We start from the raw sequence: 26,754 nt of genomic DNA, 5'->3' as shown, positions 1-26,754 counted from the left end.
GGCACAAGGTGGGGAGATACTACACAGAACTTTGCAGGCTGGGTCCATGACAAGTGACCCTGAGATGGACAATCGTGCATAAGACCCCTGTTGGTTCTCATAACTCAATGGACATGAATGTGAGCAAACTCCAGGAGACAGTGAAGGACAGGGAAACCTTGCCTGCTTTAGTCCATGGGGTCGCAAGGAGTCAGACATGACTTATCGACTGAACAACAACAAGAACAAATTCCTGAGGAAGGACCTGGGAGCCATGGAATGGCTTTGAGCAGGGGAGTGAAAAGCTCAGATATGTGCTTGAAAGGGACCGCGCTCTGGCTGCCAACTAAAGAGTGGCTGAGAGAACTTCTTGCCTCTCTTGACCTTGGCACAGATACATCCTTTCACCCCACCTTCGTGATTTGCTGCTTGGTCTCCAACATCATCTGTTCCATGATCTTTGACCATTGTTTTGACTACAAGGATGAAGACTTCCTAGGGCTGCTGGCTGAAAACCTGCAGCAGGTGGACAATTTGGGGGTCAAGGTACCTTCTGAAGCCACCCCAACCCCAATCGCACAGCCCTTCCTCCACAGTCCCTTCCTTCAGTTCAAATGTCTGCCAACATAAATAAGCCTGTATATGTGTTCACCTCTTGGTTGGATACTGGAGACACACCAGGAGCCAAGATATACCTAGCTGTGTCATCAAGCGATGACAGACATGTGACCAAACTTGATAGCCCAGAGGGATCAGGGCCATGGCAGTCCATTCAGTCCATGCTCAGTGAACCTGCTATCCTGTGCAGGGGGGTGGGGGGTGGGGCGTTAGGGGGTGGGGAGGTGACTAGAGTGAGCTCATGAATGCACACATCATGGAATCCAAGGTGTGGAGAAAGGGAGGCTGTGGTTATTCTCAAGAGGGGAATAGTCACTTGGGTAAGCTCTGGCCCCAAAGGCAGAAATGCTGAGAGATACTGAGGCAAGTTTTCATTCTTTGCTTCATTTATTTCTCTCTATATATATAGCTAAATAAATGTATATATGTATGTATTATATGTACATATATGTATGTAATATTATGTATATATGTATACATCACTCATGGAATTCTATTAATAGGTGAAAGGAAACACCTCCTTGAGTTTAGAAGAGCTGCAGAAGGGCAGAAGGAAGTGAGATGCGGATGGGACTTTCCCAAGGAGGTGGCATCCATGGAGGGGAGGGATGCTGGCTCACAGCACAGCCTGATCAGAGGCAGGAAGACAGGGAGAGAGTTCGGGGGCCATTCTCTGCAGAGGTGGGGACACACATGACCCTGGTATCCTTGATCACCTTCCCTCAGCCTCTTTGGCGGGGCAGGAACTGGATCTGGTAGTTCGGGGGCACATTGCCCACCCCACTCTCCTGGGGAGTAAGGTCAATGTCCTCAGGGGCCACGGGGGTGGCCACGGAGAAGTTCTGGAGGATGGTGGTGAAGAAGAGGAATAATTCGGTGCGGGCGATGCCTTCACCAAGACAGATACGCTTCCCTGTGGGGACAGAACAGACGTTCACCATGTGGACACGAGGCACAGAATCTCGGATCACGGTGTGCACTGGGAGCGGATGCACACACATTGCCTGCTCACACCCCAAAGCCCAGACACCTGTGTTCATTGCAATAAAGTGGTGTGGGTTTAGCCTTTAACCTGTAGTCACAGGAGACTCTTAGAGGATTTCGAAACTCTCTGAAAGTAAGTGCCAATTGTGCAGTGGATGTACCTTGCTCATGTTTCTGGGACAGAGTTTGTAAGCTTCTGTTCAATTTCCAGAGAGTTCCGTGGCCCCAGAGAATGGAAGGATGCTTGAGTGTGTGTGTGTGTGTGTGTGTGTGCATCTGCCTGAACATACAGACCAGTGCATATTTCTGACAATATTTTTCATGTCTGTCATACCTAATATGGGAAGAATGGTACCTATCTAGTAGGGCTCTTTAGAAGATAAAAATAGTGTTTTCTAAAATTTTTAGAAGACCTGACCAGTTCAGTTCAGATCAGTCGCTCAGTCGTGTCCGACTCTATGCGACCCCATGGACTGCAGCACACCAGGCCTCCCTGTCCATCACCAACTCCTAGAGTTTATTCAAACTCATGTCCATAGAGATGGTGATGCCATCCAACCATCTCATCCTCTGTCGTCCCCTTCTCCTCCCGCCTTCAATCTTTCCCAGCATCAGGGTCTTTTCATGTGAGCCAGTTTGTCTCATCAGGAGGCCAAAGTATTGGAGCTTCAGCTTCAGCATCAGTCCTTCCAATGAATATTCAGGACTGATTTCCTTTAGGAGGGACTGTTAGTAAAGGCAAATGTATGGAGCACCTTGTGTTGGTTTCTGGGTGCGTGTGGTGGGGAGTTGTATGTCAGGTGTGTGCCTGGCCCTATGTATATTAACATGTCTGTGTGTTTTCTTCTTACCTCAGCCTGGGAGCCATGGGCTCCAGGAGTTCTGAATAAAAAAATAACAAACATATGTAACATGGTGTGTACGACTGATGGTCATGGGATCTGAGTGGACAGATTCCATGAGATTCTCAGAGGCAGGTGGATCCCCCCACCACAGTTCTAAACCATGAACCTGGAGTGAAGTGAGAACAGAAGGAGCCAGAAGAAAGGCTGAGACCCTGACAGGCTCTCCCTTTTTTTAAAAAAAAAATTAGTTTGATATGATTTTTTCTTGGCTGCACCGTGTGGCCTTTGGCAACCTCAGTTCCCTGACCAACGATCAAACCGTTAGTCCCTGCTGTGGAAGCCCAGAGTCAACCCCTGGATGGCCAAGGAATTCCCCCTCAAGTCTTCCAAGTGGTTAGACTTTATGCCCATTGGAGGTAACTGGAGAATGTCTACAACTTCTAGGCTCATTTAGAAGTTAGGACACAGGAGCATAGCAATACTCAGAATGGCGCTCCCAGCTGATTCTTCTCCTGTCACTGAATCTGCAACTGCCCTCTTCCAAGAACAGTCTGACTCCTGCTCCCTCCAACCCAGTCCTTCCCATCCTTCGGCTCTGCAACGGGACACCCTCTGGCTCTTTCTCTCTGCCCATGGCCGTCTGCTTCAGTCTTTTCCTCTGTCTATACCTTCTGCCAGGCACTGTATCTTTTCTCTTTATGTCTTCCCTGTTCTGCCTTCTTGAATCGTATGTGAGTCCCTTTCTCTGTCTATTTGAGTCTGATTCTCCCTGCAGTGTGCTTGTGTATTTTCAGTCTCCCTGCACAATCTCTCCTTTCCTCTCCTTCAGTGTTTCTTCCTCTCTGCTTCTGTCACTTCTCTTTTCCTCTCTGTCTTCCTCTTTCTCAGCCTCTTCTTTCTCCACCTCCCTCTATTATCTCATTCACTAAGTCTCTTTCTACCATTATCTCTCCTGTCTTTCTGTCTCTCTCTCTCTGTGTTTCTCACTCACTCTCTCCTTATCTGTCTGTCTGTCTCTCTTTCTGTTTGCCACATTTCTGCCTCTCTTAAAACTTAGGACAAGACTGTTTAATGGAGAAACTGATCCTCACCCACCACCCAGACCCCACAGGTCCCCTGGCTCTCACTGAAGAAGAACTAAGGAGGGAGGGGACACCCCTGCTGGTCCAGTGGATAAGACTCCAAGCTCCCAGTGCAGGGTGACTAGTTGGATCCCTGGTCGGGGAACCATTAGTAAGATTCCCACATACCGCAACTGAGCCTGCGCAGTAACTACTGAGTCCACATGCCCTAGAGCCCCTGCAACACAGCACCCAGCGCAGCCAGAAGTTTAGAAAGAAAGGAGAGAGGAAGCCATTGCCCTGGGCAGAGCTAGAGGCCCTGAGTCACTGAAGTCACCGGTGTGATTCAAAACTGGGAACTTGATGCTGGGGTCCACCTTCCTCCCCAAGGAGGAGAACCTGGGCATTGGGATTTCCTCTGGTTGGGTCAAGGAGCAGACAATAGGGAGAGAGTGAAATCAAAGCAGGTGAAGACCCTCCCTGGCTCCCTGGACCCAGCAGAACAAATTCAGACTCCTCCCAGTTTTCAAGGCCCCACCCAGCTGAGCTCATCACCCTTGTTATTCACTTGCTAAGTTGGGTCCAACTCTTTGTGACCCCACAGACTGCAGCACACCAGGTTTCCCTATCCTTTACCATCACTGAGAGTTTGCTCAAACTCATGTCCGTTGACTCAGTGATACTATCCAACCCTCTCATCCTCTGTCGCCCTCTTCTCCTCCTGCCCTCAGTCTTTCCCAACATCGGGATCTTTTCAAATGAGTCAACTCTTCACATCAGGTGGCCAAAGTATTGGAGCTTTGGCTTTAGCATCAGCCCTGATAGGAATATTTAGGGTTGATTTCCTTCAGGATTGACGGGTTTGGTCGACTTGTCATCCAAGGGACTGTCAAGAGTCTTCTCTAGCACCACAATTCAAAAGCACCCCTTCCTCAGTGTTCAGCCTTCTTTATGGTCCATCTCTCACATCCATACATGACTAATGAGAAACCACAGCTTTGACTATATGCACCTTTGTCGGCAAAGGTCTCTGCTTTTTAATACCCCGTCCAGCTTTGTCATGGCTTTTCTTCCAAGGAGCAAGCATCTTTTCGTGTCATGTCTGCAATCATCATCCGCAGTGACTTTGGAGCCCAAGAAAATGAAATCTACCAGTTTCCACTTTCTCCCCATCTATTTCCCATGAAGTGATGGGACCGGATGCCATGATCTTCATGTTTTGAATGTTCTTTCACCCTCATCAAGTGGCTCATTTGTTCCTCTTCACTTATCTTCTTCTTCACCCTTCTCTTCTGTAATCCACGTCCCAGTCTTCCTGAGTTCTTTCTCAGATGAGCCATGCCATCTCCACCTTCAGGCTCTGCCCTTGCTTCTCCCTCTGAGGGAACATGCCTTCCAGTGGCTGCTTGATACTCCCCTATGATGTCATAGCTTAGAAGACTGTTTAGGATAAGCTTTTCCTCACAGACCCACCAGGAGTAGTCAGTATTTCCTATTTGATGTTCCCAAAGCCCCCATTAGAACACTTATCACCATTATGATTCGTTACATAAAGAAGAGTTGTCCTCTGAGCACTTATGTTAGCCAAGGAGTTCTAAGTCCACTGCAACATTTATTCATGTATAGATTTTTCTGTAACCATATAACCCATGCTTATCTCTCTTGTTGGACTGTAAACTTCCGGGGGCAGGAACTGTGTCTCTTTGTGACTTGTCTGATACATTATCTTCAACCTCTGATGAGATGTTTGGCTCATAGTGGTGCTCAACAGATTTGATACCTGTGTGTAGAGAGGTATACTTGTTGCCCTTTGGGAACAGAGTTGTGGCTTTGGGATGTGACCTTGGTTCTCAAGCCCCCTCTAGGGTTGGTGTGAAGATGAGATGAGTTAATACAGGTAAAGCAACTGGCACAGATAAACTGCTCAATGAACAAAGACCTCTCTTTGATTGTCCTCAAGAAGTCATGGCACCTGCACTCTGGAATGCAGACCCAGCTTACCTATAGAGAAGGGCATAAAAGCGTCATTTTTCTTCACCGCCCCATTGGCATCGAGAAAGTGGTTAGGGTTGAAGTCATCTGGTTTCTCAAAGTAATGTGAGTCGTGGAGAGCAGAGCTCAGGATGGGATAGACTTCTGTGCCCTGAGGGAGGGTCACAAGATTGAAAGATATCTCCATTTCCTCCCCCAACCCACCCCTACACATCATGACCCAAGGGTGAGTGACAAAGCCAAAAAGAGGTCAAGGGTGGGAGGTGAAAGAGAACCCAGGAGAGCCCCACGAGGGAGATGTGCCAGCCCAGTGAGGTGCTGTACCTTGGGGAGGATGTACCCTCGGAAATGAGTGTCTTTAGTGACCATGTGGGGCACGCTCATGGGGACGAGGTCCGAAAATCTCTGAATCTCATGGATGACTGCGTCCGTGTATGGCATTTGGGCTCTGTCATCCAGGGCTGGAGGGCGATGTGAGCCAATCACCTGGTCAATCTCCTTGTGAATTTTCTCTGCACAGAAGCGTGGGACCAGTGAACCTCAGTTATAGAGACATTTCACCAGGAACACTGCTTTCTATGTTGGAACACATTTCAATGTTCTATGAACATTGGTCCATTCATTTCAAGGCCAATAAGCCCGGAAAACCCAGAGGAAATGGTTAGATCATTGACACTCCTCTGAGCAACCAGCTTGGAGTGGGAGGAGAAATGGGAAAACTACAAGAATTTTCACTCTTTAATATCTAAAGCATATTATGAATTCTCTCCCAACATACACAAGCAAACACACACACACATGTGAAGCCCAGTTTTGCTCAGAATTTCAGACTAAGAACTCAAGGCTATGAACCTATCAAAATTCCTCCTCTAAGATGAGTAGAAAATGAACTAATATTTATCGTGTGTATATTATAGATGAGGCATTGTGCTAGGTCCTCAGGAATATAATAGTAAAACACATCAGTGGATTAACCCATGAACAACTGGAGAAGTAAATGAGCACATCAATCATTTGATCAATTAGTAGATCAATTCATGAGCAGCTGCTGCTGCTGTTGCTCCTAAGTCACTTCAGTCGTGTCCGACTCTGTGCGACCCCATAGATGACAGCCCACCAGGCTCCTCTGTCCCTGGGATTCTCCTGGCAAGGATCCTGCAGTGGGTTGCCATTTCCTTCTCCAATGTATGCATGCATGCTAAGTCGCTTCAATCACGTCTGACTCTGTGCGACCCTATGGACAGCAGCCCACCAGGCTCCTCTGTCCACAGGATTCTCCAGGCAAAAGTACTGCAGTGGGTTGCCATTTCCTTCTCCAATTCATGAGTGGAAAGACTGGTAAATGGAAGAATGCTAATGAATGGATGTATTCTTAACTTATCTAAGAGTAATTTATTACTAAATGATTCATAGACAAATAAAGAAATGAACTTGACGAACCAATAACTCAAATGAATGGGTGGATGGCTAAACTTCTGGGAGAACATGTGAATGAATACATTTAAAGGAACAGGTAAACAGAGGAATCAGTGCGTGGTTGGATGGATTGAATGATAGAATTATAAACCAAGGGTGAATAAATGAGTGCATAAATAAATAACTGAAAAGATAGATGGATGAAGGATGCAGTGAAAAACAAGCAATGGAAGGATTAAATTATGTAACCTAGTTTTAGAAAAACAGATGGATGCATGAATAAATGAAGAAACAGATGAACCAGTGACAAACACTTCATTCAATGAATCACTCTTTCAAATGACCAATTCATGAATCAGTTTGTCCAAATAAAGCATGGATGTATATATCCTAGATGAATTATAGATGAAAGAATCTGAGTGCACAGGTTGACTGATGAGTTGAAAGGACAGATGGGTAAATGAGTGGGTCGATCTTTAAGTGATAGAAGGAACAGTGGGAAAACAGATTGACAGATTTTGTGATTTTTTTGGCCACGCTGTGCTACTTGCCATATCTTAGTTTCCTGACCAGGGGTTGAACCCAGGGCCATGGTACTGAAAGTACTGAGTCCTAAGCACTGGACCTCCAGGGAACTCCCCAGATTGACAGATTCTTCATTCATCCATCCACCAACAGGCCTGGCTTAGTTGGGTAGATCATTCAAAACCTGCACTGCTCAGGGGACTTCCCTGCTGGTCCAGTGGTTAAGGCTGCTCACTGCCACAGCATGGGGTGCAAATTCCATGCCTGGTCAGGGGCCAAGGGAAACAGAAAAACAAAAACAACCTAAGGCTCCTGGTGTAAGAGGGGAAAGCTGCCTCTCTCCTTCACCAAAGACCTCTAGCCCCATTTCTGGACCTGCAGAGGGGTCAGAAGCCCCTCCCAGTGCCCGTCCCCGGCCTGCCCACCTGCTATGTGCGGGTACTTGAGCATGAGCAGGAACCCGTAGCGGAGCGTGGTGCTGGTTGTCTCCGTGCCAGCAAAGAAGAGCGACAGAACAGACATGATGAGGTTCCGATGATCGAACTGGCTTTGGGGGTCGGACTTATCCTGAATCCAGACAGGTGGGGTTCACATCAGGGGAGGCCGGGGCCCTGCTGCCCACACCTCTTCTCTCAGGGTCCCTCCACCTGTTTCTGGGTCTTAAACCGTCTGGCCCTTTCCCCTTTCCTCTATGCTCTGTGTGTCCCACCGTCTCTCTATCTCGGTCTCAATCTCCCTTTGCTCTGTCTTGCTCTGTTTCAATCATCTTCCATCTCTTTGGTGTGTCTGTCCCCCTTCGTCTCCCAGTCTCTCTGCCTCTGTGTCTCTTTTCACCAGCTGCTGCATTTTTCCCCTTGTCCTGTATTTCCCGTACCTGTCTCCTCCCCAGCAACTCCCCGCTCTTTCCTCTCTCCCTCTGCTCCCTTCCAAATCTCCCCTCCCCTCTCCCTTCCCCCCACTGCTCTACTCCTTTCCCCGCCCTTTTCACTCTACATCTTTTATTCTCCTCCGTTCCACCCCATTGCCTCTTCCAAATCCCACTTTTTCCATGCAGAGCAGGTAGCAGTCAATGAAATCCCGGGGGGCATTGGGGTCGAGGGTCTCACGGTGCTTCTCCACACTGTGGCCAATGAAGACGTTGATTTCCTGCAGGTTTTTGTAGATTTGCCTGTGTGAGCCAGGAAAGTACTTCAGGAAGCTGGGGTAGAGTTCAAACAGCTGCAGGAGAGAAGGGACTGTGAGGCCCTTGCAGGGTTCAGCTAGCAGGTACAGGGAGGGACAGCCCTTCTGCCCAGTACCCTCACAAGGGATCTCTGTTTTCCTGTCTCTCTCTCCATCTCTCTCTGCCTCTCTGGGGTGTCTTGGTCTCCCTGTCTCTGTCTCTCTCTCCACCTCTCAGTCTCTGTCTCCCTCTGGCTCTCACTCTGTATCTGAGCCCCTCACTCACTGCTTCTGTGTCTCCTTTGTGTAAGAGATCACATTTATCTTTCTGCATCTTTCCCCCTCTCCTTGTGTCCTCTTGTTAATCTCTGGCCCACCTGTCTCTCTCTCCTTCCACCTCTCCTCATCTCCATGGGTCTCCTGCTCATCCACCCTCTGCCCTGTCCCTGCCTACCCCAGCCAGTTTATCTCTTCTACTCAAACCTCTCTCTGCCTCTTTCCTCCTCTTGCATCATCCTTGCTGTGTCAGGCGTTGATGACAGAATGCTTACAAAAAATGAAGCTGCTGACTGTCTGGGAGCATATGTCTATGGCTTTGCCTAATGAGAAATGTAACTTCTAACTTGTTGCCAACAATTGCAAGAAATGCAGGATAGTAGAAACTCTGATGTGGAATTCCTCCTTCACGTGTCCTTCGAGAGATAACATGGTTAACTGTTTGGCAGAACTCCTTCCAGACTTTTCCCCTCTCTGTGGTTCTCTGTGAGAGAAGAAAATTGAAACCCCGTGTTGGACTTGCGCAAGTACTCATCTGAACCTCCTTGCAGATATTCCAGGCCTGACTCTCCACTAGGAGGTCATGGGAATTTGGATTTGCCATATTCATTCCTGTGACTCTGACCTGCACTCTTGGATGAGAACAACAGCCAGGCAGACTTTTCTGAAGTTTCACTTTTTAGCTTAACATACTATAGGGGTGGGGCTTCCCTGGTGGCTCAGAAGGTAGAGAATCTGTCTGCAATGCTAGGGGTCCGGAAGATCCTCTGGAGGAGGAAATGGCAACCCCTTCCAGCATTCCTGCCTGGAGAACTGTATGGACATAGGAGCAGCCTGGCGGGCTACAGTCTCTGGGATCACAAAGAGTCAGACACAACTGAGGGACCAACACTTTCACTTTTTGCAATAGGGGTATTTCTAGGTTCATTGAGAAAGACACACTTTATCTTTTTGCTTTAAGAGAGGAGCAGGTTCATGTGTGTGTCTTTGATTCCTCTTCCTGTTTCTCCCTCTTCCATCACTCCCCTTTCTTCCTCTTACTCTCTCAGTCCTTGTCTCACCATCTCTCCCTTCCCCCAGGCCTCTATGTCCCTGTCTCTCTCTCTGTTGTCTTTGCCTCCCTTCTGGCTGGAAGCTGCATTTTCGGTTCGCAAAAGCAAATCACTCCTTTCCCCTGCCTGATGTCCACCCGAGCTCTGCCCTCCCAGACCTGGCTGGACAGGGAGCTGATGAGCAAGAAAGATTGGAAGATCAGGTCCAGCAGCCTCAGGAACTCAGGATCTTTGTAGTCAAAGCGTTTTCCAAAGACTATGGAGCAGATGATGTTGGCGGTGATGGAGTGGAAGTAGAAGACGGGATCCTGGAGGGCTCCTAGACGGAAAGGGGCGGGTCGCAGGAAAGAGACTCAGGTGCCGTGGGAGCTGTCTCTGTGTGACTCTCTATCACTCAGTCATAATAAAAAAAAAAAAAAAAACAGCCTCATCACAGCCAACACTCGCTAGCCTAGAAGTTGTGCAGGCCCTATTCTAAGCACTTCACATATTATTTTATTAAATTCTCATCTCAGTCCTGTGAAGAAGGTGCAGTGGACCTGTTCAATCAGTTGCAGGTGCCATTGACAAAGCTCTGTTCTCCTGGTCCCTTAACTGTCCACACTTCCCCCCCACCACCCCCATCTTTTTCATCCACCCCTAGAGCTCTCTGGTCCTTGGGAACTGCTCTGCACTTGATTGTTGGTGTCTGGATTCACCAAGCTCGCCCCAGGTGGAGGGAGGGCGGGCTGTGCCCCCAGGCCTGTAGGTCAGTGCGGCCTCTCCCTGGGTCTCTCCTGTCCACTGTCTCTTTTTCCCTTGCACACCCTTTCCTGAGCCTCTCTGTCTCTCTCCAATCTTCCTGCCTCAGTATCTCTCTGCCATTGTTCCTTCCTGCCTCTCTGAGTCTCTTCCCTTTTTGCCTCGATCCCTCCATCTCTGTCTCTTTCTTCCTCTCTGTATCTCCATCTGAATCACTCTGTGTCCTCTTGTCTTTCTTCTGAGTCCCTCCATCCTTATACATCTCTAGCTCCCCATGGAGCCAACGGCCTCTTCCTCCCAGACTCTCCATTTATGTCTCAAAATCTCTTAAGAAAGCATCTTGTCACCCCTATGTCTCAGGACGTTTCTGAGGAATCCTAAAGCCCCCAGAAGTGCCCACCTGACTTCCTAAGAGCAGAAAATCCCGACTGCCCCCTTGCTCACTGCCAGTGGTTCACCCAAAGAAAGGAAAACACAGTACGTCTGTTTTTTTGAAATGTCTGTTTTCTCTTTACTTTGTTTTAATTGAAGTCACATTTTGGCCCTTGACAGATACAATCAAACCACAAACCGGTTCCCTTGAACACAGGCAACTAACGTGCCTGAGTCGTCTTTGAGCTCCTCTTGACACTGCACGCCTGTATCTCTCCTGCCCCTGCATTTCTCACCTACGCACCTCTGCCCCGTCTCTTTGCCCCTCTCCCGGTCCCTGCTCCTCTGCTGGCCTCCCAAGCTCTGTCTCCGCTCTGTCTCTACATCTCTCTCTCTGCCCACCTACACCCTCTGTCTTTGGGCTACTGTGCTCACATGGCTTCCCCATGTTCCTCTCCTGCCCACCTCCGCCCCAGGGCTCACCCTGGGATTTCCGCAGCTCCTCCACCAGACACTGAGCCTCCTCCTGAATCCGCTCCTCCACACTCCGCTTTCCCATCCCGAAGTCCCTCATGGTGGCCAGAGAGAATCGCCGAAGGGCCTTCCAACATTCCCCGTTGGCAAAGATAACACCTAGGGTTTAGGACAGGCTTGGGTGGCAGAGGAATTTTCAAGGAGACTCCAGGTCCCACTCCACCCTTATCTTCCCTTCCCAGACTCACCCTCCCCTATCCCCATCCTCATTCCCTGTCCCCTCCCGGTGGGCCAGAGGCCCTTACCGTATCCCTGGAAAACTGGGTCAACAACGGCGATCTTCGCTCGGCCAGAGAAGGCCTCGGCCTGGTCCACCAGGGCCTCCCGAATGGCCTCTGTCCCACATATGATGACCACTGGCCTTGGTCCCAGGTACACCGTGAAGACATCCCCATATTTCTGTTGGAACTGCCAAGCACACCCACAGCCAGGGCTGCTGTTAGTCAGCATGTACCGCTGTCCCCATCTCCATTTTTAAACCAGGCAAACACGTGTGTGTGTGTGTGTTAGTCACTCAGTTGTGTCTGACTCTTTGTGACCCCATAGACTGTAGCCCGCCAGACTTCTCTTTCCATGGAAGTCTCCAGGCAAGAATACTGGAGTGGGTGTCCATGCCCTTCTCCAGGGGATCTTCTCACACCAGGGATCGAACCTGGATCTCCTGTATTGCAAGCAAACTCTTTACCATCCAAGCCAGCAGGGAAGCCCTAAAATACTTACATATAGATTGGTAGTTAAACACTTACATATAGGTTGATAACTACCCACTGACCCAAGACCTTACACCTCAGTCTGACTTTTTGCTTCCCAGAACCCAGCAACTAAAAAATTAACCCATGACCCAGCCCAGTCCACACTGGTTGGCTTGGTTGGTGTCTTAAGCAGTGTGTGTGTGTGCTAAGTCACTTCAGGCGTGTCCAACTCTTTATGATCCTATGGACCATAGTCCCCCGGGCTCCTCTATCAATAGGATTCTCCAGGCAAGAATACTGGAGTGGGTTGCCATGCTCTCCTCGAGGGGATCTTTCTGACCCAGGGATCGAACCAACAACTCTGACATCTTCTGCATTGGCAGGTGGGTTCTTTACCACTACCACCACCTGGAAAGCACCCTAAGAAGCACAGGTGGTTAAATATTCTTATTAAGAATTTGACCCCAGCCCAGGTGATATTAGTTGAGTCTGGTGAGATCTCACTGGCATCTCATCCAAAGAATCATCCTTCTTGGAACTTCCCTGGTGGTCCACTGGCTAAGACTCTGAGCTCCCAATGCAGGGGCCCATGTTCAACCCCTGCTCAGGGAACTGGATCCCACATGCCGCAGCTAAGCATTTGCATGCCACAGTGAAGAGCAGCTAAGACCTAGCACAGGAAAAATAAATAAATAAAATATTTTTTTAAAAAATCATCCTTCTTGTGACCCACCTTCAACCCCCATCTGCCTCCTGGCAATTTCCCCAGAGATCCCACCACCCACTTGGGAGGCATGAAGCTAAAGTGATAGCCTTCTGGGGGTTATCATGACATTTGAAGAATCATACCATCAAGTCTTGCCACTGGGGCAACAGCTCAAAAGTATTTATTGAAACTGGAGGCATGTACACTGAGTAGCTCAGCCACTTCATTCCCAGAAACACACTCAACTAAAATGCATACATGTGCTCAGCAAAATAAAAAACAATGAGATTCATAGTTGCCTTATAATAAAATGCTCTGCACCATAGGGAATAAGCAACTAGTGATGAATTCATAATGTGGACTACTATGCAGCCATGAAAAAACAAACCACTGCTACAACCAACAACAAAATGAAACTCACAGATGTAACGTAGAGTGAAAGCAACTAGACCCAGAAGAGTTCATATGTCATAATTCTATTTATATGAAATCCAGAAACAGATAACAGGAACTTGTGGTGTCAGAATAATAGGAGGGTAGTGACTGGAAGGGGGACTTAAGGAGGTTTCTGGGCATGAGCCAAGTAGTTACGTATCTGTATGTCAACTCCATAGTATGTTCTTCTGAGAAAATGCATGGAGCTGAGCACTTAGGATTTGTGTACTTTACCCTAAAGGTTAAACTTCAGTTACACGTTGACTTACAGAAGAGGAAAGACAAACACCATATGATATCACTTATATGTGGAATCTAAAGTATGACACAATCAGGGAACAAAGATTCTGCATGCTGCACAATCTGCCCAAGAAATAATAATTAAATTAGGGTAACGCCGTGTAAAAAAAATTAATTTAAAGAGTGACACAAATGAAACAAATATAACACAAATTAACATACCTAAGAAACAGAAACAGAATCCCAGACATAGAGAACAGACAGGTTGTTGTCAAGGGGAAGACATGGGGATGGAGTGGGAGGCTGGGCATAGCAGATGTAAGCTTTTAGCCATGGAAAGGATAGACAATGAAGTCCTATTGTATAGCACAGGGAACTATATTCAATATCCTGAGATAATCCATGATGGAAAAGAAGCTTTTAAAAAGGAAAGCATATATATGTGCAACGGAATCACTTTGCTGCACAGCAGAAATCAGCAAACTTGGGAAATCAACAATACCGCAATTTCAAAAACTGATTAAAAAGTGGACTTAAAATTATAAAAAGGTTAAGTTTATTGAAAACTCTCTCACCGTGATCTCTGCAAACCCTCTTTGCTGGTCTCCTTACTTCCTTTCCTGTGCTAGGCACAATCCTTTCACTACACACCCCACCCTATCTTGAAACCAGAGCTACCTCATTAAAATGTAAATTAATTAATATCCCTAACCTGTTTCAAACCATCCAGTGCTCATCCTTCCCTGAGACTGAGACCTGAAGTTTCCCCATGGTGGACAGAGCCCTACACGATGTTGCCCCATCACCTGTCTGACATTCCCACCCACTCACACAGACCCTTCGATCCCACAGCTCCAGGCTCCCTGTGGTTCCCCAAACATGCTGAGCTTGCTCCTGCTTCTGAGTTCTGGCTCTGACACCTGTCACTCATTGATGTCATCCACAGGCATCTTTCAGGGTGTCTGATCAGCAACAAGGCAAGATGGAGCCTTTCCTTCACCACTCATTCTAAAGTAGCTTCAAGTAGCTCCTGTCACTTTAAAAAAAAAATTATTTATTTTTAATTAGAGGATAATGACTTTACAGCATTAGGTTGGTTTCTGCATATGTGAACATGAATCTGTCGTAGGTATACCTATGTCCCCTCCCTCTTGAACCTCCCACCTCACACCCCATCCCACTGCTCTAGGTTGTCACAGACCACTGGTTTGTGGCTCCCCCAACTCTTGAAAATATCACCTTGCTTTACTTTAATCATAGTTCTTACCAACCTAATGTTTCCTTCTCTGTTTGTGTGCCCTGCCTAATGCCACATCATCAATGCCTAGAATGTTTCCTGGCACACAGAAGGTGCCCAGTAAGTTACCACTGAATGAATGAATAAATGAATGAATAGATCAAGTAACGTCCTTTTAATGAGCACTTACTGTATACCAAGCTCTATGCACTATCTAGTCCTCATAAGTCTCTTACGAGCCAGGCATTCTTATCATCACGACCTCATCTTGCTGAAGAGAAGCTAAGATTCAATGAGTAAGAGTTGAGTCTGGAACACAAACCCTCATCCATCTAACTCCAGAAGGACTTGGAAGTAAATCATGACACCTACTAACCTATGACCTCTCTTTCCCTCCCTCCCTCTATCTCTCTCAACCTCTCTCTCTCTCTCCAAAGACACAATGAGAATGAAGGGTCATGGGGAATTCCCTGGTGGTCCAGTGGTTGGAATTCCAAGCTCACACTGTAGGGGGCATGAGTTCAATCCCTGGTTGGGGAATTAAGATCCCACATTCCCCATGGCATGACAGGATAAAAAGAGGATCACAGACACACAAAGGATCCTTGCAAGAGCTGTAGAAGAGATTTAGGGGGTCTGGAACTAGCAAAAACTTATGCAAAATGTATGTGAATATTTACGGAGGAGGGGATCCACCATGCCTTAAACTCCCAAAGGATTTAGTGATCCCCAAGTTGTCAGGAGACCCAGGAGAAGGGGTTGTGATCCCTGGGTTGGGAAGATCCCCTGGAGTAGAACATGGCAACCCACACCAGTATTCTTGCCTGGAGAATCCCATGCACAGAGCAGCCTGCCAGGCTACAGTCCAAGGGGTCACAAAGAGTCAGACACAACTGAGTGTGCATGTGATATCAATAAATAAACTAACAAGTTATTAGGCAGCTCCAATCTATGAAGGAGAGGAAAATGCCTCCATGCTGGACTCGCACATCGCCTCTCTGAAGTCCCAGGGTGTAAGTATGGACCAGTGCCTTCCCCGGGCTGACCTCACTCTCTATTTCTCTAAGGTGAGGGCGACTCCTCTTCTAGGCCACGAGCTGTTGTAACCAAGACCTAATGATTTCGCTCCACAAAACAGGTAAATCCTAGCCACTTAATTCTGAGTGAAGAAACTAAGTCCAGTTATTTCCGCCAAAGTCCGCAGTGTTCACCCTTGTGATGGAAATGAAATAATACACACTTGGGGCCCCCACATCTGTGATAAAACACTCTCCCTTAAAATCAAGGGTGGTCCAGTGGTTAAAAACCCACTTTCCTATGCAGGGGACACGGGTTCAATCCCTGGTCGGGGAACTAAGATCCCACATGCCACAGAGGAACTAAACCAGACTGCCGCAACTAGAGAGCTCTCGAGTCACAACTACTGAGCCTGCGCGCTCTAGAGCCCATGCGCTACAAGTGAAGCAGGCACACCACAACTAGAGGAAGTTCGCACAGCACAGCAAAGGGACCAGCAGAGCACAAAAAAACAAAAACAAAAACACAGAAAACAGATGACAAGCCCGAGACTCAGGAGTGTGGTCACTGCAGGGGTTGGGGGGAGGGGACAGAGGCACTGGGGCTGCTAGGGGTTACTGTCGAGTGTTCCCTAAGCCTAACCCGCTGGGCAGTGGGCTGGAGGGTGCAGATTACATGGTGCGTGTGTTCGGCTGCTCAGTCATGTCTGACTCCTTGCCCCCCATGGACTGTAGCCCCCCAGGCTTCTCTGTCCATGGAATTTTCCAGGCGAGACTACTGGAGTGTGTTGCCATTTCCCACTCCAAGGGATTTTCCCGACCAAGGATTCAAACCCACTGACAGGCAGATTCTTTACCACTGCACCACCTGGGAAGCCCATGGATTTCATTATTGATACATAAATAGATCATCTATCATGAAATCATGCCTAGAGAGCCATGATATAGGGCCTGGTAAACACTCCAGGGTCAGCTACTCATTGCACATTAATGTTAATGATTGGTAAGAACTTGGGATCTGCCTCCTCTGTTCCCCCACCCTCCTCCCCTTTGTCTGGCATTGGCTGGAGCCAATCTATGACAGCTTTTGTTGGCAGAGGAGAAACCTATTGACTGGTACCAGCACCCTTTCTCTCTCTCTCCCTGTCGCAGGCAGGGACTCAGGAGAGGGGGACAGAGGAGCAGGGATTTCTATACCCCCAGCTCACACCCAGACACCACTTCACGCCTGCCCACCCTCTCCAGGGACATTGCCCACACACTTCCAACTGAGCAAGGGACGTCCATGACTGCCTGATCACCATCCACCACACTTCAGCTCCACACCCCTTCCTCGAAGAACTTCCCACAGCCCACCCCTGAGCCTGGAAGGATGCCTCACATACCCTGATGAATGATCCCCAAGGACAGAGGCAAGGAGCCACTCTCAGACCCTGCACATCTGAGTCTCACCCTCAGGAAGGATTTGAGCAGGCCTTTTCTGTCCATCTGCAGAAGGTTCCCCAGGAAGGGCAGAGGACGGGGGCCAGGCGGGAGGCGCCCATGGGCCTTTGGGCGGCCTCTGGCCAGCAGGACCCAGAGTCCTGTGAGCAGAGCAAGGAGAAGGAGCACGCTGAGCTCCATGGCCGCCGTCCGAAGGTCTCCCAACTGCTGGGCTTCTGGCTGAGCCTTTTATGCTAAGCCTGCCCCCACACCCAGTTATGTAACATCATCCATTCCGTGGAATCCTCAGCGAGTGTGAACTCAAAAGAAAAGGAGCACATACTTCCTGCTCCCCCAGTCAGCTGATCTGCTCCCCTGATACCTCTAAAGCCCCCCCTGCCCAGATGCGGGCAGAGACACCAGGTAGCCATAACAAGGTCACCATGCGTCTGTTGACTTTTGTGGGTATGGGGAGCACCCGTTGTCTCCTGGCTTTAGCTGTGTTTGTGGGTTTGTGTTTAATACTTTGGTGTATACCTGCTTCCATGTGTGTGCTTGCATGATTCTTACACATGAAAGAGGGCTTGTATTTATGTGAACATGCCCATGTGTGTTTCTGCACATGAGTGTGAGTGTGCTTACGCATATGTCTCTGCACGTATGTGGATCTATGTATTTATGTGGTGCCTCACACGTGAAGGTGTGTTGTGTTTTCGTGGTGGTGGTGGGATGGGTCTGTGTGTGTGTGTGTGTGCGTACGCATCAGACAGTCCCTGCCACTACAGAGCTTGCAGACACTCAGCCTTTATCTCTCCAGCCCCCCTCCTTCGCCCTCCCTTCTGTGAGAGCCACAGATGGGAGAGACAGGAAAAACAAAACAATCGGGGTGAGAGACACAGCTCTGGGGTCTTCAGATCTCTGATGCCCTGAGTTTTCTCCCTGCCTCCTGCTCCGTCTTCACAGCTGCCGGACATTCCTCCATCCCCCGATGACAGTCCATATCTGTGTGTGTGTTTCTCTTGCTGTCTCTCTCTGTCTCTGTGTCTGTTTCACTCCTTAAACTCTGAGCTCCAGGAGCAGAGACTGTGTGCAGTTTGATCAATGTCCACTCAGCTGGCCTGTCTCCTGCCTCCCCTGAGCCGTTGGCAGCTCCATTTGTATTTACCAAATACGCTAATGATTCTGTCTGTGTCCACGTGTCGTGGCCTGGGTCTGGCTTTCCACCTCCCTCTGTCTCTCCTCCTTAGAAGGAGGTGGCAGTCTCTTTCTTGCAATGTTAGACAAACCTCTTGAGGACCCAAAACTCTGATCCCAGCAGTTGAGTCAGACTCCTCCAACCCAGTGTCCCTTGATCTCTTGAAGAGATGGGACCTGTAATTTCCTGACCTTGGAGAGAGGTCACCATGAACTTTCCTTAACCCAGGTCCTGGGTTCCGCTGTGCTGTGTGAACTGGCACTGAACTTGGGTCCTTATTCCAGGCCCAGGAATCACCGATGGGGAGACACGAAGTGCTTTACCCAGAGGAAATCACCTAATCCTCACTCAGTCAATGGAGTGAATGACAGAGAGGTTAAGATCTTGCCCAAGGTCACACAGCCATCCAGAGGTAGCATCAGGAGTCAAGCCCAGACAGTCTAGCTCCAGAGTCTGTTCTTCCAACCACTTGACCAGGCTGCCTTTCTGAGACAGATGCAGAGAGAGATAACAGACAAAGAGAACCAGAAGGAAAAGAAATGGAAAGGGTGAGAGGCAGAGAGGACAGTAAGTTCGAAGGGAAAGAGTTCTCTGGGTGAGAAAGCAAGGGAGAAGCTTGGTGAAACAAACTGCTTTCTTTCCTACAGGACTTCTCCGAGCCCTTAGATTGCTAACATGAGCTGTCAATCACTCATCAAGAGGGGAGGGGACTTGACAGGAGCTCCCAGTCTATTTGGAGGACACTCACAATCTCCTGGGCAAGTGTCTGCTGCTCTTTGAGCTTCCAGTTTGCTCATCAGGAAAATGTGGGTACCTATGCTATAGGATATTTATGAGAATGAAAATGAGACCCAGTGTGCAGGGGGCCTGTGCCGTGAGCCAGCACACGAGACCCCACCCGTGACAAGGTCATGAGGAGAAGACCTGACAAGCAAGGCAGATCAAGACCTCAGGGATTTCGAAAAGCTGCCCCGGCGCTCACCTTAAAGATGATCTCTGTCTTTCTGATGCTTGCTATGTTAGACTACTCCCTAATTTCTGTGACACAGGTAGATGGCCTTCCCCGATCTCTCTCCAAACAGAATCAACAAAGAACTTTAATTAATATGTCCCCTGGACAGTGTTATCCTGTAAGATTATCCAGGATGAAAGGAGTGTTTCAGTTTAGACCCCTTTGCTGGCATTCTAGCCTGCTTGGCAAATGCGTACTAATGCATATGACTGCTCACAACACCTTAATCATAAACAGCATAAAGAACCTGATCACGCAAAAGGCCCTAATAGGCACAGAGCCCTTTGGAGGTGAGGAAGCCCTATTAGAGAACACAAAATATTATTCTAAAAGTGGTTATAGTTAAAGATTTAGGAAAATAAGAGTTTAGAATTGTTAATTTTAACCAGGAATGCTAAACAGGGGCTGCCTCACCAGAGCTGCAGAGTCTTTGTGTGGTAAACCTTTTAGATAAATTTAACTGATAACTTCTGCAAAAGGACTGACCTTTGTGTTCAATAAAGAATAGATTATGGAAAACAGCTTTGCATTCACCTAGGTCATAAAATGTCAGTAGGCCCCGAGGCCAGAAGATAATGTACAAGACTCTCATAAACAAAGAAGGATGCAGAAAACACCCTGGTTTTGTGAAGGACAAGCTGATGTAATGTTACACTATCTTCCCCTTAGAAATGTACTAACTTAGGGTATAAAAGCTACTTTAAAAAATAGAGCATTGCCAGACCCTGCTGCATACCCCCAGTCTGGTCTCCCTCTCTTTCTCTCTCTCTCTCCGACGCCATTCAACCTGAGGGTACCCCTGGATTCTGCTGAGGCTGGACCCTGGCAGGCCTGGCCAAATTAAGTGTTCTATGAATGCACTGTGGCCACAGAGAGGGACACAGAGACTCAGAGACCAAGACTGAAGAAGGCAGAGAGACAGACAGACCCAGAAAGAGAGACTTGAGACACGACTGAGAGAGACACCCAAGACAAGGCTATGGCGAGACCTCAAAGGACACAGCAGACATTTACTCATTCATTCAATAAGCCATTATTGGGTGCCGACTGTGTGCCAGGCCCTGTTTTAGGCACTGGGGACACAGCAGTGAACAAAACGTGAATATCTTCGCTCTCACAGAGCTAACATTCTAGCGGGAGGGTCAGATAACAATAAACGGTCATACATTCAGTAAATTCCCACAGTGACAGGTAACATACAGGCATCAAGCCCTGGGTTGTCCTTCCTGGTTGTCTATCACCTGTGCGCATTTCGTTTGATCAGCATCCACCTGTGCTGGGTCCATGGTGGTTTGCTAATCACCCTGGGAGTGGGACACGTTTTATTGTCAGGGAAGGAGGCACAAAGGTGGAAATGGTGATACCTGAGATCTGAGAGGACAGGTATGGCAAAGAGGCAGGCAGAGAGATGCTGAGACACGAAGACAGAAACCCAGAAGCCCCGAGACAGACGGACAGAGGACAGACATGAACATGGGAGAAGTGCAGGCACTTGTGTAGGGCCTTCCCCGGTGCCGTCCCTGTGGGGGCTTCCCTGGTAGCTCAGACGGTAAAGCGTCTGTCTGCAGTGCGAGAGACCTGGGTTTGATCCCCGGGTCAGGAAGATCCCCTGGAGAAGGAAATGGCAACCCACTCCAGTACTCTTGCGTGGAAAAGTCCATGGATGGAGGAGCCTGGTGGGCCACAGTCCAGGGGGTTGCAACGAGTCGGACACGACGGGGCGACTTCCCTTGCCCTGGTGGTTGTAGATGTCTAGTTGCTAAGTCATGTCCGACTGCCACCAGCACTGTCTGTGTGGTTCTCAGACCTGGCTGTGCCTCTCTTCCCTCACTGTCAAATGGGGATAACGGCCAACCCCTTCCCCAGGGATGCTGTGAGAGTTCAGTCAGGTGTCACACCTACGCTTGTCACAACCTGATGGTCCAGTGGCTAAGACTCTGCGCTGCCAAACCAGGGGGCCCAGGTTCCAATCCTGGCCAGGGAACGAGATCCCACATATCACAACTAATGATCCCCCACACTGCAAGCTAAAGACTGCATGCCACCACTAACACCCAGCACAGCCAAATAAATAAAAATTAGAAATATTTAAACAAAAGAAAAAGCAACTTGGGTAGATTGTGGCATGTATTACCCATTACACACTTCTTTTCCTGCTAAAGTCAATTGAAACATTGGGATGTTTGCTCCAAATCGTCTTTTGCCCATTCACACATGAAGGTGCACAATGGTTTCAGAATAACGCTTTTAACTGCATCCGGTTAAATTCCTTAAAGAAGTCAAGCACAAGGGATGGCTGAGTCCTTTTGCTGTTCACCTGAAGTTATCACAACATCGTTGTTAATCGGCTGTGTGTGACGCTTAGTCGTTCACTCATGTCCGACTCTTTGCGACCCCGGGGACAGTAGCCCGCCAGGCTCCTCTGTTCATGGGGATTCTCCAGGGAAGAATACTGGAAAGGGTTGCCATGCCCTCCTGGTTAGTTGCCTATACCCCAATACAAAATAAAGTTCAAAAGGGGAAAAAAAGGCAATTTTTAAGATATCTAATATTCCTCATATACCATTATAAAGTTTTTTTTAGCATAAATGAATGTCAAACCAGAAAAAGAAGAAGTCAATGACACAAAGTCACACATTGCACATGATTCCATTTTCATGAAATATCCGGAACTGGCAAATCTGTGGACACAGAAAGATCAGTTGTTGGCAGAGACTAGGGGAGGGGAGAATGGGATGTGCCTGCCTGATATATACAGGGTTTTCCTTTGGGGTGATGAGAAGGTTCTGGAACTAGACAGTGGTATGGTTTTATAGCATCCTGTGTGTACTTCATGCACTCAATTCTGAAGGAGTCTCTTGGGCCTAGAAAAGAGAACAACAGTCTCAAAGGCCCCTTGCTGAATCATCTAACTTAGGAGAAAGCAAAATATAACTTTAGTTCCATCCTGATGCTCCAGGCCAGTTGCATCTATCTGGGAATTATCACCCCCTGTCCGGAAACCTACCACCCCCTACGCCCGCCCAGAAGACTTATCACCCCCTGCCCAACTACAAGTGTCATCTCAACAAAAGGATACTCAAAATATCCCGCCTGATTGACGTTTCCCTTATCACTTCCACAAACCTCCCTATAAGTATGAAGCCTCCCTGATCCCTTTCGCCGCTCAGCCTGGTCGTTAGGCCGACTGTCGCCCCTCCTTGCCTGAATAAAGGTAACCTACTTCTGTTGAGGTCGTCTTTCCTTTTCTGCCTCGCCGGAACTGTACCTTACAAATTGTACTTTTAAAAATAGTACAGCTCATGTTATATTTGCTGTGAAGTATGTAAGTAAAGTCGCTCAGTCGAGTCGGACTCTTTCTGACCCCATGGACTGTAGCCTACCAGGCTCCTCTGTCCATGGGATTTTCCAGGCAAGAATACTAGAGTGGGTTGCCATTTGCTCCTCCAGGGATCTTCCTGACCCAGGGATCGAACCCGGGTCTCCAGCATTGCAGACAGATGCTTTACCGTCTGAGCCACCAGGGAAGCCCATGATGATAAAAAACAAACAGACAAACAAACAAACAAAAAAACACTTTACTTCATAAGATCCCCGCAAAAGTCAATTTATTAAAAGTCAAAAATAAACCAAATGTGTGATATAGTGCATTCTTCTCAGAAACGTGTTCAAAAACAAGATCTAGTGGCATCATCTTAGACTGGTGATGAGTCTAAATGATATTTCCAGAGCTGCAATTGAAATGTGCTGTGAAAATACCTGTGGGTTCTGGGGGCTTCCCTGATGGTCCAGTGGTTAGGACTGCAGCAGGAATGCAGCAGGATTAAATGGGTTCCAATCCTGGTCGGGGAAATAAGATCCCAAATGTTGCAGGGCGTGGCCAAAAAGAAAAGAAAATATCTGGTTTCCATTAGTGACAAACCCACTGTTACTGCTGACATGACTGCAATCTGCCTTCATAAATGAGAGAAAGGCTAGAGTTCAGAATGAGTTTAGTGAAAAACATACAATTTTGTTTTCCATCCAAGTTCCTAGGGCCCCTGAATTCTAGGGGTGCCTGGACCTCAGATAAAGACTTCCTGGTCTAGAGGCTTCAAATCGAGGCCCTGGAGCCCTGTAGGCCTGGATTTAAACATTGTCTCTGGCACATATTAGCTTTGACAAGTGACTGTCCTCCCTAGGCCTCCATTTTGTCATCTATAAAATGGGGAGTTTTTATGTTTTTTCTCATCATTTTTAAAACATTTCTTTTTAATGGGAGGATAATTGCTTTACAACATTGTGTTCATTTCTGCCATGCACCAACATGAATCCGCCATAGGTATACCCATGTCCCTTCCCTCCTGAGCCTCCCTCCCACCTCCCACCCCCACCTTACCCTCTAGGTTGTTACAGAGCCCAGGTTTGAGTTCCCTGAGCCATAGAGCAAATTCCCGAACGCTATCTATTTTACACATGGTAGTGTATGTTCTTCCATGCTACTCTCTCCATCCATCCCACCCTCACCTTCCTCCTCCCACCCCCACGTCCCCAAGTCTGTTCTCTATGGCTGCATCACCATTGCTGCCCTACAAATAGATTCATCAGTACCATCTCTCTAGATTCCATATATATGCGTCAATATGCGACATTTGTTTTTCTCTTTCTGACTTACTTCACTCTGTATAATAGGCTGTAAGCTCATCCATCTCATTAGCACAGACTCAGATGTGTTCCTTTTCATGAATGAGTAATATTCCTAAAATGGGGTGTTTTAAAATTCTTTATACACATTATATCAAGAATGTGGCTATTGAATGAATCACACAGGTCACACAGCACAGTAGGAACCATGACCTGGGGTCAGGAAAGTCCATGGTGGTGCCACTCCAAGGTCAGGAAAGTGCATGTTTCGCCCCTGTGTTGAAATGCACCACAATATGATCAACAGGAAACAAAGGTCAGGAAGCAGAAGAGTTTGCGATATGTAAATCCCAGTCCCTGCAGGGCACAGACTGAATGTGTCTGGTATTTACAGGGCCCAGTTGGGTGTTTGGGTCATGGCAGTGGCCCAGAAGACTATTGTGACATAAATAACGATTTTCTGGGGTTTAACTGTGTCATCCCCAAAACTGATACATTGAAGTCCGACTCAGTGGACATGAGTTTGAGTCAACGGGGGTTGGTGATGGACAGGGAGACCTGGTGTGCTGCACTCCATGGGGTCACAGAGAGTCGGACATGACTGAGTGATTGAACTGAACTGAATTGAAGCCTTAACCCCCAGTACCCAAGAATGTGACCTTACTTGAATATCCATTCATTCATTGCAAATGTAACCAAGTTAAAAAGAGGTCCTTAGTGTGCGCCCCAATCTTGTTACACTGATGTCTTTATGAAAGGGGTAGTTCAGGACACAGACACATCCCAGAGAGAATGCCATGGGAAGATAAAGGCAGAGATGAGGATGATGCTTCTAGAAGTCAGTGAACGGCAAAGATGGCCAGCAAATCACCAGATACGAGGGGAGAGGCCTGGAATAGATTCTCTCCCATGACTTTTAGAAGGAATCAACTCTGATGACTCCGTGATCCTTGTTACAGCAGACTTAGAAACTAATATAGACTGGGATGACCCCAGATGGAAAGTCACATGATGTATCAGTTTCCTATGGCTGATGTAAAAAACGATCACAAACTCAGTGCCCTCAAATAACACAAATGTATTATCTTACAGCTCATTTATTGATTTAGCTGTATCATCTTACAGGTTTTTCATTTCTTTTTATTATCGTACACATTTTCAGTTTCTAGATGCGGCATCTCTTGGCTCATGGCCCCTTCCTCAGTCTTCAAAGCCAGGAGCATAGCATCTTCTTTTTCTCTGACCTCTGCCACTGTCTTCTCTATGTCTGATCTTCTGCCTTGCTCCTTTTTTTCTCCAGGGGGCACACCACATGGCTTGCAGGATCTTAGTTCCACAACCAGGGATAGAACCTGTGCCTCCTGCAGTGGAAGCATGGAGTCATAACCACTGGACCACTGGGGAATTCGCTCTGCCTCCCTCTTATAAAACCTCTTGCTGTTACATTGGGTCCATCCAGATAATCCAGGTTAATCTCCCCACCTCAAGATCCTTAACTTCGTCCCAAATGCAAAGCCCCCATACCATGAAAGATATTTTAACATATTCTCAGGGTGTACAGATTAGGACACAGAGATCCCTGGCACAAGGTGGGGAGATACTACACAGAACTTTGCAGGCTGGGTCCATGGCAAGTGACCCTGAGATGGACATTCATGCATAAGACCCCTGTTGGTTCTCATCACTCAATGGACATGAATGTGAGCAAACTCCAGGAGACAGTGAAGGACAGGAAAGCCTGGCATGCTATAGTCCATGGGGTCTCGAAAGGTCAGAGACAACTAAGCGGCTGAACAACAATAACAAATTCCTGAGAAAGGACCTGAGAGCCATGGAATGGCTTTGAGCAGGGGAGTGAGATGGCCAGATCTGTGCATGGACGGGACTGCGCTCTGGCTGCCAAGTGGAGAGTGACTGAGAGAACAGCTTGCCTCTCTTGACCTTGGCACAGATACATCCTTCCACCCCACCTTCCTGATTTGCTGCTTAGTCTCCAACATCATCTGTTCCATGATCTTTGACCATTGTTTTGACTACAAGGATAAAGATTTCCTAGGGCTGCTGGCTGAAAACCTGCAGCAGGTGGACAATTTTGGGGTGAAGCCACCCCAACCCCAATCGCACAGCCCTTCCTCCAAAATCCCTTCTTTCAGTTCAAATGTCTGCCAACATAAATAAAGCTGTATGTGTGTTCACTTCTTGGTTGGATACTGGAGACACACCAGGAGCCAAGATATACCTAGCTGTGTCATCAAAGGATGACAGACATGTGACCAAACCTGATAACCCAGAGGGATCAGGGCCATGGCAGATTTAACAATCATTGAGCCCATGCTGACTGTACCTGCTATCCTGTACAGGGTGGGTGGGGATGGGGGGATGACTCAAGTGAGCTCATGGATACACAGATGATGGAACCCAAGGTGTGGACAAAGGGAAGCTGTGGTTATGCTCAAGAGGGGAATAGTCACTTGGATAAGCCCTAGCCCCAGTGGCAGAAAAGCTGAGAGATACTGAGGCAAGTTTTCATTCTTTGCTTCATTTATTTAGCCAAATATATATATATGTACACACATATATACACATATTTATGTATATATGTATACATCACTCGTGGAAT

At 47.8% G+C, this 26,754-nt stretch overlaps 1 protein-coding gene across 2 annotated transcripts; it reads right to left on the bottom strand.

The window, feature by feature from the left end:
* Positions 1-1,075: 1,075 nt before the first annotated feature.
* Positions 1,076-17,562, bottom strand: LOC122420841 (cytochrome P450 2B4-like). 2 transcript variants are annotated; one of them, XM_043436364.1, is made up of 9 exons: positions 17,335-17,562; positions 11,802-11,964; positions 11,506-11,655; positions 10,068-10,228; positions 8,414-8,638; positions 7,846-7,987; positions 5,804-5,991; positions 5,489-5,630; positions 1,076-1,510 (listed from the first exon to the last, which is right to left on the bottom strand). In XM_043436364.1, the coding sequence occupies exons 1-9, from the start codon at positions 17,503-17,505 to the stop codon at positions 1,320-1,322; spliced, it is 1,533 nt and encodes a 510-aa protein (XP_043292299.1). In that variant the 5' UTR covers positions 17,506-17,562; the 3' UTR covers positions 1,076-1,319. The 2 variants fall into 2 exon arrangements, with proteins under 2 accessions (XP_043292299.1, XP_043292301.1); XM_043436366.1 differs by having other exon boundaries at positions 8,462-8,638; positions 17,335-17,560.
* Positions 17,563-26,754: the final 9,192 nt, after the last annotated feature.

This window comes from Cervus canadensis, chromosome 18 (assembly GCF_019320065.1).
Source record: "Cervus canadensis isolate Bull #8, Minnesota chromosome 18, ASM1932006v1, whole genome shotgun sequence".
NCBI classification, from domain to species: Eukaryota; Metazoa; Chordata; class Mammalia; order Artiodactyla; family Cervidae; genus Cervus; species Cervus canadensis.
Note: the sequence above shows the minus strand (reverse complement) of the source record. Positions and strands in the feature narration are given on the sequence as shown.